General features: G+C 37.0%; 2 protein-coding genes across 12 annotated transcripts in view; both read left to right on the forward strand.

Annotated features, from left to right (window-relative positions):
- The window catches only part of LOC133034746 (uncharacterized), a 45,252-nt gene extending 44,469 nt beyond the window's left edge, over positions 1-783 (forward strand). For all 11 annotated transcript variants that reach the window (XM_061110111.1, XM_061110108.1, XM_061110106.1 and 8 more), the window contains one exon: positions 19-783. In XM_061110111.1, the coding sequence (XP_060966094.1) occupies positions 19-285 (267 nt within the window). In that variant the 3' untranslated portion in view covers positions 286-783. The remainder of the gene's footprint in view (positions 1-18) is intronic.
- Positions 784-1,861: 1,078 nt separating this feature from the next.
- Positions 1,862-8,849, forward strand: LOC133034131 (double-stranded RNA-binding protein 1-like). Its single transcript, XM_061109157.1, has 7 exons — positions 1,862-2,314; positions 2,466-2,554; positions 2,741-2,794; positions 2,912-3,010; positions 3,352-4,328; positions 7,442-8,212; positions 8,299-8,849. Exons 1-5 carry the CDS (start codon positions 2,034-2,036, stop codon positions 3,771-3,773), a joined length of 945 nt encoding a protein of 314 aa, XP_060965140.1. The 5' UTR covers positions 1,862-2,033; the 3' UTR covers positions 3,774-4,328; positions 7,442-8,212; positions 8,299-8,849.
- The last annotated feature ends 13,464 nt before the right edge of the window (positions 8,850-22,313 follow it).

The raw sequence follows: 22,313 nt of genomic DNA on the forward strand, positions 1-22,313 counted from the left end.
GCGAATTGTATGATACAGGAAAGGTTGAAAAATGTGCTTGAGATTCAATTACAGTCTCCTGCAAGTTCATCAGCTGCGAGTGCTTCCATCTCCATGGATGAAGAGGAAAACACCGCCCTTGGCTTGAGGGCGCAACATGATGATGAAGTTCCTCTTTATGAGCAAGTTCAAGGTATGATGGCGAGCATAAGAGCAATGGAGGAGTATATGGCTGCGTTAGCTGGAGCCTCATCGTTTCCACTTCCACCTCCACCTGATCAGGATCCTAAAGCTCCGAGCCAGTAGAAAGAACGATCTTATTCGTGTCTTTTATTCTCTTACAAACATGTTATATGAATTGTGGTCTAAGCATTGACAGTATGGGACATTTCTTTGACAGATAAATTTGTATTGAGCTGCTATTAGAAAGAATGAAAGATATACTAAGAACTAGTAGTTGTTAATCAAAGAAGGAAATAATAATTCCTTATGCTAATCTGACAAAATGGTTTCAAAACATAGCTTGTAGTACCTCTTTTGAAGACAAAATACTCTGTTTATCCAACTTGCTTTGAAGAATATCAAATTTAACTCTATTAAACTTTTGGGCTCTAATCAATTTATTATTCTGGTTACTTGAACACAGACTATTTTTTAAGGGTTGTGAAGGTAAGTTGTTTCTCTTCTTTCCTCTTTCATGTTTAAAGCTACTTTATTATTTTGTTTCCATTTGCTAATCAGCTTTAGCATTTATGTGCTTTATTAACATGATGTTGTTGCCAATTTTGTCTTAAAGAAGTTAACACGGATGTCCTAATTATGAGCCAATTCATATAAATGGAAGAGTTTTGAGTTCTGCTACACAAGCTCTTGATTTTTCTTTCTGAGACTACAAATCTTTTATTAAATGTTTTCCATTTGAATAGCCATTTGCATAAAATAGAGCCCCAAAAGAAGAGCATTTAGTCATCCTATGCATAAACTCTCTTCTATTATATATCAAAATTTTTTAAAAACTACTAATATAAGGAAACATGCTATATTAATTGCAAGTGTTAAAACATGCTATATATCAAATGTTCTCGTGTTAGATTCTTAAAGGAATTCAAGAACTGTCTTCACAACCGATTGTGGCTCAGTTCCCAGATGTTTGAACAAAAATAAATGTTTGATAGTAACAACACTGTTTTGTGTAAAAGATCATTTGAACCAGCATAATTCTTGTTTCAGTCCATTGACTGAAAGTGCCACTAGTGGTTTTAGATTTATAAATCTACTATGAAAATTAATATTGGTTTTAACATTTTGTTCATTCCTCATTGTATTACTATTTATTAGTCTTGTAAGTTGTAATGATTGTTTTATGTTAAGAAAACATACTGCCTTTACTATTTCATAGTCTTGTAAGTTGTAACTACTGTTTTATGATCAAGATTCTTCAGAAAAGCAAGTAGTCCTTTACTAATTAATTCAAGTATTTTTGGATTTTATTTTTTAGTTAATATTAAAATTTGAGTTTTCTCTCTCTTTCTCTTTTGTTTTTTTTTTGCACTGACAAATCATGTCAAATACAATATGGTATTGAATCAAATAAGTAAAATAATATAAATCTCTAATATTAAAAATAAAATAACATGGTAATACCACCACACATATTACATAGATCATCTTTTTCGAACCAAAGTGAAAATGTTCAGAAGAATTGTATTAAAAAAAGTATGTTAACAGCTCATACTTACTGAATGAAGAGGTACGTACCTTAACTACTCCCTTTATAAGCATGATTTTTTTTTGAAACAATTTAAGACTGAAAAGAAAAAGAAAATCTAAATTTCTTTAGAACAGATTATTAGTGTTCATATATTAGACATGAGAAATAAAGCACAGTACAAATTGGTGTGTGTGTGTGTGTGTTTTGGACTGAACACGCGGGAAGCCTTAGATGTCCTTTGGTAGCTTACAGCCATATAAATAAGCTTGGAGACTTTGTATGTTATGTTCATCTTCTTTATAGTTCTTTAATAAGCTAAGTTTAACTATAAACAGAGAAAAAAATGTACAAGTCAAAGCTGCAGGAGCTTTGCCACAAGAATCAATGGGGTTTACCAAAGTACACTTCTATGAGATATGGGCCAGATCACAACCCTCTCTTTGGAGCCTCTGTTTCAGTCAATGGCATTTCTTTTGACTCCCTCATCGTCTCCAAATCAAACAAACAAGCCCATAACCATGCCGCCATGCTTGCTTTTCTCCACTTCACTTCTCCTCCTCCTCCTCCTGGTTCTCTTTCTTTCCTTCTTTTTTTGTTAGATAGAATATTGTGTTCTCAACTTAAGTAATCATTTTTTTTTGACATAAACTTAAGTAATCATTACTTATGCTTATGAGAGATTAATCATGCTTTATAGTTGTTTGTATGAAAAAGTTACTTGGTCAACTTCTATACTTATTTACTTTATTAGATGAGCTGAGTATGTAATTTTAAGCATATTGATTCTTACAGTTGAAACACTTACAGTTGAAGAAAGCGACCAGAATCTTGATATTCACTCAAATGTTTCTTGGTTGAAAAGTGGTAAGGATCTTCAACTTAGTAATTTTCCAAATCTTTCTTATGCTAACTTGATTTTACCATACTGAGAAACTATTTCATAAGGTAATGATGATAAATAGCCTGCTGAGAGTCTGAGCCTTTCACATTTTGTTGCTCATAACGATTCTTAGTTTGATCTTCAACAATGTATTGAATCATTTAATGCAGTAGATTACATAATTTCCTTCCTAGATGCAGTAAAAGGTGAAAACTCTAAATATGGTGGGTATATTTTTCTGTCATAACACAACAAAAAGAATGATATAGAATAATAATGACTGTAAATTTATGCTGAAATTTGTTGTTTGTAACATCCTTTTGTTCTTCATTATGGTTCAGATTCTTCAACACCAATCAAAACCAACAAGACAGGAATGAATGTTGAAGAAACGTCTAAGAGTCTCGAGATGCAGTCAGATGCTTTGGGCATCAGTGATGGTGAGGAGTCTCAAAGTACAGAATTATTTAGTATATGCACAAAATAGTAATGTACAGATAAATTTATGTTAGATTGAAAGGCAATTAAGTACTGTCTCTTGAAGTTGAGTTGTTTTTGCTGAGACCATCATTAGTTTCTGTATCAAATAATAGCATGATGTGTATAGTTTCTCTACGAAACTATACAGAGAAGCTGCATTCAAATAGCTACAGTTCACTTTTGAATTGATATTGCTTATTCTTTCAAATGGTTTGTTTTGCTGGCTCTAATCTTCTATGTTCTAGTGAATCATCATCTTTAATCCAAATGAATTGATCAAGTACTACTTCATATCTTTCAGGTGAATCTACTCCCAAATCAACTTGGAGCTCTGGTGTGGCCTATGACTTGGTGCAGAGTCTCAAACACCAATGCATTTTGGTTCCACATCAACCTCAGATTTATGTTGAGGCTAAAGAGAAGTTTGATACATCAGCAGAATCAGCAGAAACCATTGTAAGCACAATGGAAGTGGACAACTCATACCCTGCAATAACATCTCATATGGAAAAACTGAATGAAGCTGAGAAAGTCTCTGCTGTTTCTTCTCCTTCAGTAACAAACTCGATGAGCAGTGATGTGAAGAGTTACTTACTTTGCAACAAGGTGAGAGTGTACTCACAGTTGCCCAATCATCCATTCCCAGAGGACATTACTGTGCTCCCCATTAGAGAAGACAAGTGGGTGGCTGTCAGCTTGGAGTTCCCAAATGAAAATAATTGAAAAATTCCTTCACCCCATTATCAAAACACAAATGTATTCCCTTAAAAAATTGATGCCCATGTAATGTTTTTTTTTTTTTTTTTATTACAGCTCTTTTAAGTTAAAAGACTTGTTTTTTATGTAAACAGAAAAATATTGGCTCTTTACAAATGAGTTAGTAGTAATCTTTTATAAAAATATATAAAAGCATATATATTTAAGAGTTTTATGGGTTTTGGGGAATGGGTGGGTGGCTCTCCCTTGTGCCTAATTTTATTTAAGTGATACTACTGACGACGAAAGGGTTGTTTAGTCGGTAAAAGTGGTGTATGATATCGATGCAATTATCATTTCCCACTCAAAACCCTATTCGTCTATTCTTCAATCTTCATCATCTCTCTCACGCTCCGAAAACGCTGGCCAACGAAGAATTTGGTCCTCTCAGGCCTCTTTTCTGAAGGAGATTTTCCTTTTCATTTTGCTCTGTAACTCACCGGCCTCGTCCTTCTGGCCTTCCCTTCAGTTCTGGCCATCACTGCCTTTCCGACTCTCCTCTGTTTTTTCCGATCTCACAAGGTAATTTTATCTGAGTTTTTTTTTTTTTTTTTTATGTTTGCCAATTATTTGTTTATTTTTATTGTTAACTGAGAACACCATAATACCAAATATCCAACTGGTTGCAATTCTGGGCATTGTATTTTACACGAGAATTCAGGTGACTTTGGTCGGAGGAATAAGAATGGTAATGAAATAAAATTTAAAATACATTAAAAAAAAAAATCATAAAATAAATTATTAATTTTTTTAAAATCTTACATTAGAGATTTTTTTTTAATGGAATAGTCATTCCACCAAATTGGTAGAAAGTAGGGGTGTTCACTAAGTATCCGATCCAATCCAATCCGCACGATCCAATCCAATCCAATCCGCAAAATGCGGATATCCGCACTTGCGCGGATTGGATTGGATTGAAAAATCTAAAATCCGCACTTGTGCGGATTGGATGTTGTTTGACCTCAAAAAGTAACCGATCCAATCCAATCCGCACTTAATTATATATATTTTTAAAAAATTATAATATATAATATATATTAATTTTCTAGTAATATTAAAAAAAAACACATACTTCTAATTTATTAATCTTTTTTAGTAATATATTGAGTTAGTGTATTTTATTTGTTTTATAATAAAAAACACTAGAAAAATTATTCTATTCACATAGACACATACACATAAATTTAAATATATATATATACTAACTTATTTATTTTAGTAATAAATACATATATATTTTAGTGTAAATTATATATTGACATATATGTATATGGGTTTGATTTATATATAAATGGAGATGGAAATAGATTATTATTGGAGATTAAGAAACAATAGTCTTATTTTAATTTTTTTTCTATGAAATATTAAATAATTTATTATTAAAAAAATAACCGATCCAATCCGCACTATTGCGGATTGGATTGGATCGGATTTAAACTATTATGCGGATCGGATTGGATCCAAAATATGAAATCCGCACTTAGTGCGGATTGGATGTTGTTTGACCAAAAAAGTGCGGATTGGATCGGATGAACACCCCTAGTAGAAAGGTCATTCTATTAGAATGATATTCTAATACTTTAAAATGCAACCAAACATAAGAATAGAATAAAAATTGTTTTATTCCTATTCTATTCTATTTCATTACCTCTAAATAAACAAAGTGTACGTTTGGTAATACTTTTTTAATAAAATCAACAACTGAAAATAATAAGGAAATTTATAAAACACACTTTTGTTTTTTGTTTTTAAAATTGAAAAATAAAAGTAATTGTAAAACACATTTTTATTTTTCAAAAACAAAATTTAAAAAAAAAATACTTTTTATTTTTGTGATTAAAATATTTAAAAACAAAAGTGTTACCAAAAGCTACCTATTTACCATAGTTTAAAAAAAAAAAATTAACTATACTTTAAAAATAAGAAAATTTTCAAAAAAATATCATTTTTTTATGTTTACAATTTTACTAACTAAAGTTTTTATTTAGAAGAATACACCTTCAAAGTTTTATGATTACAGAAATACAATTTGCTCAATAAAAGGTAAGAAATAATTAAAAAACAATCAACATCAACTATAAAACAACTAAAAAAATAATTTCATGACGACTATAAATAAATTATAAAACAACTAGAAAAAATTATTTATTATTTTGACTAACGATATATTTTTTTAAATAAAAAAGTTCAAAGAGTGTAATTAAAAAAATTTCTATGTTGAAGTATTTTTGTAATTTTTTTTTAAATTTTTAAAATTTCTTATATATATGTATACGATTTAATAAAATAACATATTTTTGTCCTTTAAATTTTGATATGTACTAAATCATGTCTCTAAAATTTTCAAGCCATTAAAAGTTGTTCTGAACTCTTGAGATTGTTGGATTCAAGGACTTTTTTTTTTAATTCCGTTCAATTTTACTAACGTGACGATTATCCATATACTAAATCGTGTCCATCGAATTTTGATATGTATCAAATTGTACCCCGTATCAAATCGTATTTCTTGAACTTTCATCCATGTCAGGCTACTGTTAGTAAAATAGGACAAAAGTTCTTGAATCTAATAATCTCAATAGTTTGGGAAAAAATTTTAACAACCTGAAAAGTTTAAGAGTACGATTTGGTATATGTCAAAGTTCGGAAGACAAAAAATTCTAATTAGTTTTTTTCTTAATTATTTTTATAATATGAAATTGTAGTCAAAGATAAGATGAATTTTTTATTTAGATTTAATAAGATGAAATGTTATTATAGTAATTTTTTTATTATTAGTATACAAATATGTTTCTCTAAATTTTTAAAGATTTTGTTTTTGCTGGATAGATAGTTTGGAATTATTTATAACTTATTTATTGTTTCATACATAAAGATTTCAGTATGTATCTCTTTTGGTGGTAATTTGTGTTGGTGTGTTGTGTTCGTGTTATGTTGATGTTTTAAATTTACTAAAAAAAATACTGACATGAACGAGCCGTGACACGAAAAATTTATAAGATACGAACATGATCACGATTCGAATAAATTTTTTATCGTATTGGAGGGTCGCAAGTTAAATTGTTGAGTGTAGTGTCATCGTATCGTGTTGAGTTCTTAAATTTATTTTAGATAGTTGACACGAACACGACTCGTGACACGAAAAATTAATAGAACACGAACACGACCTACAAAATTTTCTTGTCGTGTCAAACCCGTAAAATCTCGAGTTGTGTTTGTGTCTAACTTGTGTCGTGGCCTGAATTATCACCCTACTTTATTCTCGTTAATGTGCTCTAATTAAGTATACAAGTATAGGTAGATTAGACTATGGGGTGTTTGTTAGGGGGGAATTTAAAACTAAACTTAAGTTTGTTATTATTTTAGTTAAAGACTTATGTTTGTGTGAGTTCTATTTTTAAGTTTAATGTTAAGGTAATCTTTAACTCTTTAAACATTGAGTTTGAGATTTTTTTTAACCTTAACCTCTTACAATTAAAACTCACCAAGTAAAACTCTTACATCAAACACTTTCTTTATTCAAAAACTTAAATGGAATAGATTATTTGTCCCTATAGAAATAAAATAATGTGAAAAGTAGAACATATACAAAATATATGTAAGTTAGATGAATAACTCTTTTCTTAACCATTGTGCAGTTCTACACACATAAGATGTCGATCGATAAGACTTGGATTAACAATCCAAATAAATTGTCTGATGAGTATGCAACTGGAGTGTTGGCATTTGTTGAGAGAGCTAGACTTTTTGTGGATGAAACAGGACTAGTGAAGTGTCCTTGTAACAAGTGTGTTAATATCCAATTGCAGAAGATTGACGTATTAGAACATCATCTTTTCAATAATGGTTTTCTACTGACTTATACTAATTGGTATTGGCATGGAGAAGAGGAAAAAATACCAACAAATAAAGCAGTGCAACAATGTCAGGGGGATGAGATAATGGAGGGTCTTAATGATATAGAACAACCCAAAATAAATAAAGATGATGAAAACGATTGTGATGATGATATGCCTACATATGAAGACTACGACAGTTATGATGATTCGTGTTGGGATAGGTATACAGGTGAAGAAAACGAGTGTAATGATGAAGTTGAACGATATTATACCAATTTGTTTGCTGAGATGGAGGCTCCATTATTCCCCGGGTGTGAAAAATACACATCTTTTAATTTCTTGATTAAGTTGATGCATTTCAAAGTGTTGGGGAAAATTCCTACTACGATTTTTGATGAATTATTAGAATTGTTACAAGATGCATTTCCAGCTCCAAATAAGTTGCCTAAGTCATATCGTGAGGCGAAGATGTTGCTGAGTACACTAGGCCCTGCTAGGATCCCGCAAACATGGCTTACAACTCATCGCATGGACGACAAAGGGGTGATGAAAGACGCAAAAGATAATTATGTAAGTAAAGTTTTATATTTTTGAGTCTTTTTTAATTTGATCATTGGTTAGTTCTTACTATTGATATTGCTAATTGTATGATACAGGAAATTTTGATGTGTTTGCTTGAGACACGGTCACAGTATTTGGCAAATCACACAGCTGTAGAGGAGGACATCACCTCTTGCTCGAGTGGGGCAAAATATTCAACAGAAACTGTATTTCCTCCACCTCAGATTACTCATGCAGAGCTCAAGAAGATGATGGAGCGCATAAAAGCCTTGGAGGAGCTCGCGGCGAAGCTACCTCCTAAAGTCTAAGGATCAAGATCTTCTCCACATCCACCTAATCAGGATCCTGCAGCATCGAGCTACAAGGAAGAACAAACTTTGTGAGCTTTTATGCTATTAACATGTGTATTTATGATGATATTCAACAACTATAATGAGTACTAAATATAGCTATGATGATGAGGTCTTCAACAGTAACCAACTGATCTTTATGTTTTAATTTTACATTGTTGAAATGTGCACAATGGGATTCATTGTATGAAAGGGGAGACTTAATTTGTGTTGTAGTATAATTAGTAGTGGATAATAGTTGATTTGGGATTGATATCAATTACTTATGGTTTTGATTTGATTGTTTATATTCGTAATTGTTATTGTTTATTGCATTTTGATCATGAATTTACAATGGAGTTGAAATTGAACTTGTTATTATGTATAAGAATTTGTGTTCTTGAATTAATTACTCAACTAGTGCCCTTTTTTTTTCCTTTTCAGAATCGATATAACTATTCTTATTTTCTACAAATTCACAATGTACAATAAATAAGTTATTAACCGTTATTTGCTATGCATATTGTTATTTATTATTGGCTAATTAGGAATTTTGCTTCTTGAACTTTGACATGTACCAAATCATCTCCGTTGAACTTTTAAGGTAGTTAAAAATACCTCTTGAACTATTGAGATTGTTGGATTTAAGAATTTTTTTCTAATTTTAGTAAAAAAGTCTAACATGAATGAAAGTTCAGGGGTCATGATTTAATACATGTCAAAGTTCAAGGGGCATGATTTGGTAGATTTCAAAGTCTGGGGAGCATGGTTTAGTATATAAACTATCACTGAAATAGTAAAATTGAATGAAATTAGACAAAAGTCCTCAAATCCAACAATCTCAATAGTTCAGGAAGCATTTTTAACGACCTTAAAAGTTCAGGGGCCATGATTTGGTACATGTTAAAGTTCAGGGGGTAAAAATCCTAATTAGCCTTTTTAATGTATCAACATTACCCTCCTCAAAGGTATTTATATTACTAAGGAAATAACATTTCAAAGTTAAACCCTCAAAACAAACAAGGTAATATTTCACATTACCATTCCCTTGCTAGTATTATGACTGTGTATTATGGAAAGGATACTTACTTGTAGTGTACTCCTGCATGGCTGTGTCATTAAGGAAATTCATCATTAAATACTACTGCCAGGTGTCATTAAATAAGGAAATAGTCATTAAATTGCTACATTATATACCAACGATAACAAAGTTATCTATTTAGAACAGCGATCTATCGTTGACCCAAATCTCAACTCTATAAATCCTTTCTGCCATTAATATTACTAGGGAAATTTGATTTTATATACTTAAAAAATTAAAAAAATTTATTATTAAACCAAAAACCTAAACCCTAAAAAAACTATGCATTTTTTTTCAAAACTCCAAAAATACCCCCCTCACAATTCACTCATTATCTCTCTGCATCATCTCTCTCTCTCTCTCTATCTCACATCCCAACCGCCCACCCTCACCACCACCTTCGACCTCCGACCCTCACCACCACCTCCGACCACCCGCACCAACACCCTCGACCCAGCCCCACTCTCTCGGACCACCCAAAAGTCGCACCCCCTCAGCTCACTCTCTCTTCTTCTCTCTGAAATCGCAGAAGAAAAAAAATTCCCCCCAGGTCCGATGGTCGGACCATGGGGTCCGACCAATCGGACCCATCGGACCTGGGTCTCTCATCCTCTCTCTGAAAACGCAAAAAAAAAATAAAAATAAAACATATAGGTCCGACCATCGGACCTGGGGGGAAATTTTTTTTTCCTGCGATTTCAGAGAGAAGAAGAGAGAGTGGGCTGAGGGGGTGCGACTTTTGGGTGGTCCGAGAGAGTGGGGCTGGGTCGGGGTGTTGGTGTGGGTGGTCGGAGGTGGTGGTGAGGGTCGGAGGTCGGAGGATGGAGGTCGGAGGTGGTGGTGAGGGTGGGCGGTTGGGATGTGAGAGAGAGAGAGAGAGAGAGAGAGAGAGAGAGAGAGAGAGAGAGAGAGAGAGAGAGAGAGAGAGAGAGAGAGAGAGAGAGAGAGAGAGAGAGAGAGAGAGAGAGAGAGAGAGAGAGAGAGAGATGATGCAGAGAGAGAATGGGTGAATTGTGAGGGGGGTATTTTTGGGGTTTTGAAAAAAAAGGCATAGTTTTTTTAGGGTTTAGGTTTTTGGTTTAATAATAAAATTTTTTAATTTTTTAAGTATATAAAATCAAAATTCCCTATTACTATTCATAATTCTTTCCATTCTATCTATTTTTATGTCTATCTCAATCTCTCTCTCAAAATTTTATGAAGAATGATAAAAAAAAAATCGAAAGAAAAACTACAATGATGAAAAAAGCAAAACAACTTAGTGAATTGTGTCAATCTCAAATTTGTGTTGTGTGTTATGATTCCACTGGCAAGTTATTTGTGTGGCCAGAGAACTCGATCAGAGCTCATTCTGTCATCTCAAATTATTATGAAAAATTAAAGTCAAAGAAGAGAAAGAATAGTGAGGTGGGCCTCTCCAATGTGTTGGGGAAGAAGTTAAGAAAACTTGAAGAGAAGGTAAGTACTACTACTCACGATAATGGGGTTTCATCACTAATTGAGATGGGTAAGGGAAAAAATTAATTAATAGTTTCAGAAACCCAAGTTCAGAATAATAATGATGATCAAGATCATGATGGGTTTGATTAAGATGATTATTTTCATTCTCTTTCACCATTAATGCCACTGCCCCACCTCTGCTTCCGTCAATGCCTCAACATTACGGACCACTCAAGTATGAGGATTATCCTTATAAAGACATGGAGTACTTGCTTAACGCATAAAGTGAGTTTGATGATGGTCAAATTCAAGAATTTTATGATGGAACAAAATTTTCTTTAGGTGAATGTTGTGGAATCAATAATAATAATCTGTCCAGAGACTGGAGCTTGGCTATTATCCTCACAAGGGATAATACTCATGCGGACTGGTGCACTATCTTCTATAATCTGTCCAGAGAACTGAAGAGGAAGTGGGTGGTTAGCCAATTGTACGATGACACATGCATTATTTGGTGCAAGAACGAGGTGGAAAGGGAAGAACTCACAAAGATACGACATATGAGGGTCCCTGGGGCTCAGTCCTTTGTCACTTTTCTTTCGTGGAGTTGGGAAAACCAAAAGGATAATCCAAAGGTGGAATGCAGAGGTTCTTGGATTGGGGTTCAAGGCTTGCCCCTGCATCTTTGGAACATGAAGCTTTTCAGGAAAATTGGGGATTTATGTGGTGGTTTGCTGGATGTGGACAAGGACACGGCTGAGGCTAGTGTCTTGTCTCACTTAAGGCTACAACTGATGGGTGATTTATCTGGTTTCGTTCCAGAATCTGTAATTTTATGTCATGATAACATGAGATTCGAACTCAAGCTTTTTAAACTTAATGACTTAAGTTACAGATTCCATGACAGCTTTAATACTTGTTGGTATCAAGACTTTGACCATGGGAAGATGGGCGGTGATGAGGAAGGGCTTGGGAAGGTAGGAAGGAAAGATGAAATAAATGAAGGAGATGAAACAGAGGAAGAAGTGACAACTGCAGTAGCAGTAGAAAAAGAAAAAAAACGAAAAAAGATGATTTAGGAGAGGTGCTTAACAAGGGAGAAGAGTAATTAATGGGGTCGGGTCCGTCCGAGATGGTATCACCAGAGCCGGAGAGGAAGAGTTTTGATGGGGACAGGGCGGCGGAGGTGGTTGAGGTTCAAACCAGCGCACGGAGCCCAAAAAAACCTTTAATGATTACTGTAGGTGATGCGGCGATTGAGATTGAAAGTCGTCTGTCTTGTCTCGAATCAAGGGAATTTACGATTCCCAAATCGCACGATCAAAGGAATGTGGTCAGTCTCCATGCAATCTTTAATCGACTTTGGAAGAGCCTTTGGGAGCCACGTGTATGTAAAAACCCTAATGATAATATGGTCATCATTTATGGTGATAAATACCATTCTTTTTTAATAAAAACAAGTCAATTGGGCCTGGGTGATGTGGGCCGATATGTTACTGCCCCTTTTTGAGTTTGGGCCAGCACATTCATGGGCAGGGAGTTAATCCTCTCAAATCTGATGGTAGCTCGGGATGGGAGGTTATTTCAAGGAGTGGGCCGGCTTTTGTCACTCAGCTTGGGGGGCTTCGTTATCTTCGCAGGGGCCCGTTCAACATTATTCTGGACAGAAAAAATGATGATTATCAAAGTTATCTAAAGAAGAGGCAGGCCTTAACGAATCTCAATGGGAATAGAAAAGAGTTGAATGCTCTGTACAGAAAGAAAAATCCAGAGCAAATATTGAGTGATTTTTTCCAAGGCAGACTTCGTTCAATCCACCCTAAAGCTCGAGAGAAGTTCAAAAGGGCGATTAGTTCATTCTGGAAAGAGTTTGTAATGGAAAAAAGAGATGCTCGTGACTTAGTACTACAAGTTGAAGAGAAATTGGAACCTGAAAAGAACTTTAGGCCAGAAATAAAGAAGGTGTATAACAGAAAAAGAAAAGCAGATGTTAATGAAGGCATATGTCATTACAGCGATGAAAATTCGCATCTTGAGTTCGAGGAAATTATTGATGATCCAAAGGAGATTGAGTTTTAAGTAGGGGTGTACGTCGGTCGGTTTAGTCGGGTTATAGCATATTTTTATCAACCCAATATAAATATCGGGTTGCAAATATTTAACCATAACCCGCCCAATCAAAAATTAGAGAAAGTTCAACCCGCCCAATGATTTCGTCGGTTTGGTCGGGTTAACCCGTCCAAACCGTTCTTCACTTTTTTTTTATAATTATTATTGTTAGTTTCTACTATTCAAATAATTAGATTTTTTAAAAAATAAAAATATATTATTTATATTTCAAGTTAAAAAATACTATAGTTTAAATTAATTTTAAAAACCTTAATATAAGATAAATATAATTGAGTAAACATAAAATAATTGAATAAAAAAAGTAATAAAATATGGTAGAGATTTTAAACTTTAACTTCAATATCCAAATACAATAAAAACTATTAACTATAAAGTCTAAGTTTAAGTTAAACACTAAAATGTTTAAACTTTAAATACAAAATAGTTTAACTAATAAATGTAATTTATGTGATATAATATATAACTTTTATAAAAAAAATATATAAATCGGTTTAATTCGGTTTATTCGGGTTAATTGGGCGGTTTAGAATAATTTGTAAACCACCCAATATATTCATTGGGCGGTTTGGATTTTTATTGTATTATTTCGGGTTGTATTTTTTATCGGTTTATTCGGTTTGGTTTGGGCGGTTTATTCGGGTTGGGCGGTTTGTAAATTTTATTGAACACCCCTAGTTTTAAGATATGAGTTCACAGGAAGAGAATTCAGAAGGGGAAGAAGAAGTAACAGACCAAGAAGAAATCGAAGAACAGGATGATATCATATGCAACATTAAAGAATTGTGGAATGGAGGGGTTGAAGTTTCTTTAAGTTAGCCATTAGAGAAGGAGAAAATAAGTATTGATAATGAGGTCACGAATGATGCACTTTCTTGGTAAAAGATAGTCGAGTCTATGGCGGAGATGGGTCTGGAAGTTACACAAAAGAGTGAAGAAGATGATCAGAAGACAGAAGAGGTCAAAGGATGAGAATGAAATGCAGAGAACTGAACAAGCTGACCTTCAACGTGAATTATGAGAAAAGCTTCAATAAATTGGGGGTATCAAAAGGGTCCTTATGAAGATTCTAACATGGAACATAAGAGGCAGTGGGAATAAAGGGAAAAGAACGGCTATCAAAGCTACTATTTGCAAAGCCAATCCAGATATGGTAATACTGCAAGAAGTTAAGAGAGCAATGGTGGACAGAAGGTTCATTGGTAGTATATGGAGATCCAGATTTAAAGCTTGGATACTTATTCCAGCCATAGGGAGGTCAGGGGGAACGTTACTAATATGGGATACTAGGACCATCTCGGTCGTAGACTCTCTGGTTGGTGATTTTTCAATCTCAGTCTTGATAAAAGCAGAAGGTAAAGATCCTTGGTGGTTCTCGGGGGTATATGGTTCGTGTTCATACAAACTTCGACCTGAATTTTGGGATGAACTAGCAGGGTTAAGCGCAATATGTGGAGAGTCGTGGTGTGTAGGGGGAGACTTTAATGTAACCAGAAGAGTGGGGGAGAAATTGAACAGCAGCTCGTGTATTAAGAGTATGAAGCTTTTTGATGGCCTGATCCGAGAGTTACAGCTAATTGATCCCAAGCTTGAAAACGGGTGCTTCACTTGGTCGAACTTCAGAGCAATTCCTATTTGTTGCAGATTGGATAGATTTCTTTTCACTAACAAATGGAACGTCTTTTATCCGTTTGTGAGACAAGAAATGTTGGTTAGGTTAGTTTCAGACCATAGCCCTGTGTTAATTGATTCAAACCCTCCCAAGTGGGGCCCTGGACCGTTCCGGTTTGATAATCAATGGCTCGAACACATTATGTTCTCTAAGTGTTTTGAAAGTTGGTGGAAGCAGGAAGTTACAACTGGGTGGCCAGGCACAAAGTTCATGAAAAAACTGAAAATAACCCAATGGAAGGTGAAGTAGTGGAGTAAATCCACATTTGGACAAAATAAGATCACAAAGAACGCGCTGGAAGGAAGGTTGGGGGTACTAGACAGATTAGAAAGAACATCCTCTTGGAATCAAATTCTGATCGAAGAAAGGAGGAAATTGAAAGAGGAATGGTAGCGGCTGAGTTTTGAGGAAGAGAGAAGTATTTGGTTGAAAGCTAAGTGTAAATGGGCAAGGGAAGGAGATGCAAACTCAAGATTTTTCCATAACTTATTAAATGCAAGGAAGGCCAGGAACACCATCTCCAGAATTGAAAGAGACAACGGGTCGATTATTGACTCGGAGGAGGAAATTGTTAAAGAGATAATAGCTTTTTTCTCAAATCTTTACACATCGGAGGTGAGAATGGGTAATGGGATCGAAGGAATTGAATGGCAACACATTGCGGAGTCCTCAGCTAGGCAATTAGAACGTCCTTTTGAAGATGAAGAAATCAGAAGCATTGTCTTCAGCTGTGATGGAAATAAAGCACCGGGGCCTGACGGCTTTAACCTGGTGGTATTCCAAAATAACTGGGAGACTATCAAGGATGATCTTATGGAAGTGTTTCGAGCTTTTCACAGTGAGTGAAGAATCGAGGGCAGTATCAATGAAACTTTTATATGTCTAATCCCTAAAAGGTTAAACAGCTGCAAAGTTAAAGATTTTAGACCCATCAGTCTCATCACAAGTGTGTATAAAATCATTGCCAAGACCCTCGCTACTAGACTCCGAGGGGTCTTGGGAGAGACTATCTCTGAAAATCAGTCGGCTTTCGTCGAAGGAGACAGATTCTGGATTCAGTTCTAATGGCAAATGAGGCAGTTGAAGATTATAGGAGTCGTGGTAAAAAAGGATTGGTGCTTAAGATTGATTTTGAGAAAGCATATGATCGTGTTGATTGGGGATTCCTGGCTCTGGTTCTGAGGAGAAAAGGATTTGGGGAACGTTGGAGAAAATGGATTAGAGGATGTATTTCGTCTACGTCATTCTCTACATTCATCAATGGAAGGGTAAGAGGCAAATTTAAAGGCTCTAGGGGTCTACGACAAGGTGATCCCCTATCACCGTTCCTCTTTACGTTGGTAGCTGATGTGCTTGGAAGGATGGTAGACAAGGCAGTAGAGACAGACTCTTTCTCGGGATTCCAAATAGGAAAAGACGGCATCCCACTCAGTCACCTACAATTTGCGGATGACACTTTTTTTCGTGAAAGATGAGGCATCTCTCCAAAAGCTGATTCAGATTGTTGAAGCATTCTGTGGTATATCTGGGCTAAAAGTAACCCTCAATAAAAGCCAACTCCTAGGAATTTGTATGAATGAGGAAGTGGTGACCCATAATGCAGACCTAATCGGATGTGAGGTAGGCAAGTGGCCTCTGACTTACTTGGGGATGCCACTTGGTGGATCCCCAAGGAAGAAGACTTTTTGGGAGCCTGTATTGGACAAATGTGCTAACAGATTAGATGGTTGGAAATGCTCATTCCTCTCTAGAGGGGGCAGGCTTACTCTCATTCAGTCTGTCCTCTCTTCACTTCCAATTTACTACCTGTCTCTTTTCAAAGCTCCAAAGGTGGTCTTAAAGGAACTAGAAAAAATGATGAGAGATTTCCTATGGGAAGGAGGCGACTTAGCTGGTGGTGATCACTTGGTGGCTTGGGATGAGGTCTGTAAATCTAGAAACGAGGGTGGCTTAGCAATTGGAAGACTAGAAATGAGGAACATTGGGATGCTTATGAAATGGCTGTGGAGATATCCTCTAGAATCGAACTCTTTGTGGCACAAAGTCATTAAAAGTCGATATGGCAAAGCAGATAATTTCTGGGATACAAATCAGGGGGTAGAATGTCCCCTAGAGGACCATGGAAGGATATATCAAAACTTTATGACGAATATGGCAAGTTGGTGAAGTTTAAATTAGGAAATGGGGCAAGTATTCGTTTTTGGGAAGATGTGTGGATGGGGGATTCTTCCTTGAGAAATCAATTTGCAGACTTAGCTGTGATCTCCTCAGCCAAGAATGTTAGCATTCGTGACATGATTGTTGATGAGGGTGAGGTAGGAAATTGTGTGGCGAGTTGGGATTTTAAATTCAGAAGAAACATTATGGATAAAGAAATCCCTAGCTTGACACAATTGTTACAAAAGATGGAGCACGTCAGAGTCCTTAACATTCTTGAAGATAGTCGCCTGTGGATTCCAGACTCTCGGGGGATTTTCTCCTCTAAATCAGCGTTCTGGGCAAAGATCCTATGGAAAAGTAGAGGACCTTCCAAAGTCAAAGTATTTGGATGGTTGTTGGCCCTAGATAAACTGAACCTACATGCTAGATTGCAAATAAAGCGCCCCTTTTGTGTATATCACCTGGATGGTGTGTCTGCTGTAAAAGGAGTGGAGAAGACGCGGCACATCTGTTCTTAAGGTGCCACCTTGCGTGGTCCTTGTGGATGAGACCGTTTCACGAATTTGAGATCCAATGGTCCATGCCGTGCTCGGTTCCCCATATGATAGTAAAGTAAGTAAGGTGGGGGGCAGTAAAAGGAGTAATTGTCTATGGAGAACAGCGGTGCTGGCAATTCTTTGGGTTGTCTGGTTAGAACGAAATAGCAGAATCTTTGAAGGATCGGAAAGCTCAATAGAGGCTTTATGGGAAAAAATCAAATTCTAGACTGCCTCATGGGTGTACAAGACAAAGTTTTTTGAAAATGTTTCATTTTTAGACTTAATTAGAGAATGGAGAGCTTTGTTTTAAGCTATGGTGTAAATTTGTTTGCTATTGCCTCATGGGCATCCCTCCTTCGAGAGATTTAGTTTTTGTATGGTTACATGTAATTGATCCTAGATTTTATGTAACCACGGTTTTCCTCCGCCACAAATGAGAGTTTTTATCCATATCGGGTTTGGGGCTAGTCTAAGACCATGGCCTCATTCTCTTTTTTCAAAAATAATAATAATTTAGGATATTCTTGTTTGTCAATTTATTTTAATGAATTAATCATTAATTTTGTTTACATATACCATAATTAATAAATTAATATTTTTTGTGACCAGTTGCATTACCCTGCTTCTGTGTAACGCCCTAATGCTAAGGCACGCTACAGTGCTTTTTCAATTATTGTGCAATCTTTGCTAATCAAAGAAATTTCTCGAAAAACGTGTCAAATTAAAACTTTTGCTTTAAATATTAAACTTTGTAATAGAATATAATATTTACAAATCCCGGGATCCCGATTTCAAACTTTTAAAAATTTACTGTTTAAACTTTACATTTTAAATTACATAACATCCAGGTCGCACAGCAATTCAGCATACAACTTCACTGGTAGAAAGTGAGCTGACTTTGTGAATCTGTCCACAATGACCCATACAAAATCATACATCCCTGTAGTTCTAGGTAAACCAGTTACAAAGTCCATTGCGATGGCCTCCCACTTCCATTCTGGAAGGACTAAAGGTTGCAATAACCCTGTCGGCCTCTGATGTTCAGCCTTAATCTGCTGGCAGGTTAAACACTTGGACACATAGTCCACCACATCTCTTTTCATCCCATACCACCAGAAGTAGGGTTTCAAATCCTGATACATCTTGGTGGTTCCCGGATGCAACGAATAAGGCGTGGTGTGAGCTTCATCCAGTATTTCTTTCTTAAGCTCATCAACACTAGGAACACAAACTCGAGCTTTATATAACAACATTCCACTGCTCGAGACTGAAAAGCCTCTAGGCCGACCAGCCACTACTTCATCTCGAACTTTAACTAGCTCGGGATCTTCCAGTTGTGCCTTTCTGATTCTCTCCAACAGATCAGATTGGAGTGTTAAATTATGTAATTTCCTGACCACGAACTCAATTCCTGCACTAATCATTTCCGAGGCTAGTTGAGGGGCTATCATAACCGTAGTACACACTTGCCCGGGACCCTTTCTGCTTAGAGCATCGGCCACAACATTGGCTTTCCCGGGGTGATACAGTATTTCACAATCGTAGTCTTTAACTAACTCCAACCACCTTCTCTGCCTCATATTCAAATCTTTCTGGGTGAAAAAGTATTTAAGACTCTTATGATCAGTATAAATCTCACACTTTTCACCGTAAAGATAATGTCGCCAAATCTTTAAAGCAAAAACCACAGCAGCGAGCTCTAAATCATGAGTTGGGTAACGCTGCTCATAATCCTTCAGTTGACGAGAGGCATAGGCTATGACTCTGTCAGCTTGCATCAGAACACATCCCAGACCCTGTCTGGATGCATCACAATAAACAACGAATTTCTCTTGATCTGATGGCAAAGCTAACACCGGAGCTGTTATCAAACGTTGCTTCAACTCCTGAAAGCTTGACTCACACTTATCTGACCACACAAATCTCTGATTTTTCTTGGTCAATTCGGTTAGGGGCATAGAAAGTTTAGAAAATCCTTCGACGAAACGTCGATAATACCCTGCTAACCCGAGAAAACTTCGAACTTCCGTCACAGACTTGGGCCTCGGCCAATTCTTCACTGATTCTACCTTGTTTGGATCGACCATAATTCCATTCTTCCCAACAATATGACCCAGAAAGGACACCTCGGACAACCAGAATTCACACTTTTTGAACTTGGCATACAGCTTGTGATCCCTAAGTCGCTGTAACACCATTCGAAGATGATGCTCGTGCTCCTCTTCTGACTGAGAGTATACAAGAATGTCATCGATAAACACTATAACGCAGTTATCGAGGAAATCCTTGAATACCCTATTCATGAGATCCATAAAGGCCGCAGGAGCATTAGTCAATCCGAACGACATTACCAGAAACTCATAGTGCCCATATCTGGTTCTAAAAGCAGTCTTCGGTATGTCCTCCTCCCGAATTCTGAGTTGATGATAACCCGACCGTAAATCAATCTTCGAAAACACTGTCTTTCCCTGAAGCTGATCGAACAAATCATCGATCCTGGGCAACGGGTACTTATTTTTAATCGTCAGCTTGTTTAGTTCCCGATAATCAATACACATTCTGAGGGAACCATCTTTCTTTTTCACAAAAAGAACCGGAGCTCCCCAGGGCGACACACTGGGTCGAATAAACCCAATGTCAAGCATCCCCTGAAGTTGTAACTTAAGCTCCTTGAGTTCTGCTGGAGCCATCCTATATGGAGCTTTAGAAACAGGTTCGACTCCAAGTGCCAAATCAATTTTAAAGTCAATCTCTCGCTGTGGCGGCAATCCCGGCAACTCCTCGGGAAACACATCAAGAAAATCTTTCACCACCCGGACTACCTCAGGCCCAAATGTTTCAGGTTTGCTGGGGTCAAAATCTACCGCAAGAAATCCTACACAACCATTGCATAGTAAATCCCTAGCCCTCAGCACAGAAATAACCGGGATCCGAGACCCCTGAACCGATCCAACATAAACAAATGGATCTTCACCTTCCGGCTGAAAAGTCACCATTTTACGCCTACAATCTATACTGGCCGAATACTTGGATAGAAAATCCATTCCCAGTATAATATCAAACTCAGTTAATTTCAATTCTATGAGGTCAGTACTCAATTCCCTATCTTCGATCCTAATCGGCATAGACCTAATGCGCCTATAAGAGATAACCAATACCCCGCTAGGCATTAGGGTTCCAAACCCTCTTTCTAAAATATCACAAGGCCTACCCAAAAGATCAATCACTCTTGTAGCCACATATGAACGTGTAGCTCCCGAGTCAAATAATACTGTAAATAACAAGTTGTTGACGGGAAGCTGACCTGTCACAACAGAAGGACTGGCTGCAGCATCAGCTTGGGTAATGGCAAACACACGAGCAGGAACCGGTTTCACCTCAGCTTTCGGCTCCTCTTTCTTTGCCTGGGGGCAATCTTTCTTGAAATGCCCCACCATGCCACACAGGAAGCATGTCTTCCGGTTACATTCTCCCGGATGATGTTTCTTGCACCTTGGACACTCAGGATAAGAGTAACCCTGGCGTCCACCTCTGCCTTGGTTCCCACGGAACCGCTTGCTTTGCCCCGAGCCACCAGAAGCTGGAACAACTTTTCTTTTCTGCTCAGTGGTGGAGTCACCACCATCCCTACCATAAACAGGAGTAGGAACAGTGGGGGTTCCACCGACACTCGGAGTCACCCGGGGCTCCTGAAGAAATTTCACTGCACCCTCGGCTCTCAAAGCCTTCTCAACCATCTCTGCATACGTGGTTGCTTCAGTAGTGGTAATAACCAGATCATGCCGGATCTTTGCACTCAAACCCGCTAAATATTTTTCTTTCTTACTGAAGTCAGTGGGCACAATTCCTGCTGCCAACTTAGCCAACCGATCAAACTTCGTCGTGTATTCAGTGACTGACATTCCCTCAGTCTGAACTAGATCAGTGAACTCTTTCCGCTTTGCACTGCGGACCGCTTCGTTGTAATACTTGGAGTTAAATAACTCCTTAAATTCTTCCCAGGTCATCAGCGTGACGTCCCGAGTGAGGGTTATCAACTCCCACCACACGAGAGCATCTTCCTGAAACTGGAAAGTGGCGCAGGTCACCCGGTCATTTCCAACCACTCCCATAAAATTAAGGATGCGTTCAATCACTGAAAGCCACTGCTCGGCCTTCATCACATCAGGGCCTCCCAGAAACACTGGAGGTGCCTGTTTTCGAAATCTTTCGTACAACGGTTCCATACGGTTGCCAACAACAGGTTGTTCTGCTGGCACCGCAGGAACTGCAACAGCCTGAACCACTTGAGGAGGCACGGCAGGAGGACCCTGCTGCCTCAACCTTTGGATCTCTTCATCTTGCTGGCGGATTCTATCTTGCATCTCAGCAAATCTTTGCTCCCAATCAGGAGGAGCTTGAGGTGGATTTACAGGGCGACCACCCTGAGCTCTGCCACGGCCACGGCCGCGACCACGAGGATTTTGAGGATTCCCCTGACCGCCTCCGGTCTCAACCATGCCACCCTGACTTCTTGTATTTCGCGGGGCGTCCATTTAATAGGACTTAGCCTGCGAATCCATAAGCCAGGCAGGTTAGACAGCGATCAAAATTAACACCGCTCTTAATAACTTAAAGGCAACACACTTTCTTTTCTTTTTAAGAAAATATATTTAATTTAAATCTAATATGCTTCCTAACATGTTTTCACATTCATTTAAAATACTAAACAAGTACGGGCTTACTGAACCGTGAACCGAGCTTTCTCTGATGAAGATTGTAC

Source organism: Cannabis sativa, chromosome 2, assembly GCF_029168945.1.
Source record: "Cannabis sativa cultivar Pink pepper isolate KNU-18-1 chromosome 2, ASM2916894v1, whole genome shotgun sequence".
Lineage (NCBI taxonomy): Eukaryota > Viridiplantae > Streptophyta > Magnoliopsida > Rosales > Cannabaceae > Cannabis > Cannabis sativa.

What these genes read in the sequence shown, in the direction of transcription:
- LOC133034131 (XM_061109157.1), top strand. Translation starts at nt 2,034, where the DNA reads ATGTACAAGTCAAAGCTGCAGGAGCTTTGCCACAAGAATCAATGGGGT. An exon ending in TGTTTCTTGGTTGAAAAGTG is followed by an intron (nt 2,555 to 2,740) that starts GTAAGGATCTTC and finishes CATTTAATGCAG; the next exon opens with TAGATTACATAATTTCCTTC. An exon ending in TGCTTTGGGCATCAGTGATG is followed by an intron (nt 3,011 to 3,351) that starts GTGAGGAGTCTC and finishes CATATCTTTCAG; the next exon opens with GTGAATCTACTCCCAAATCA.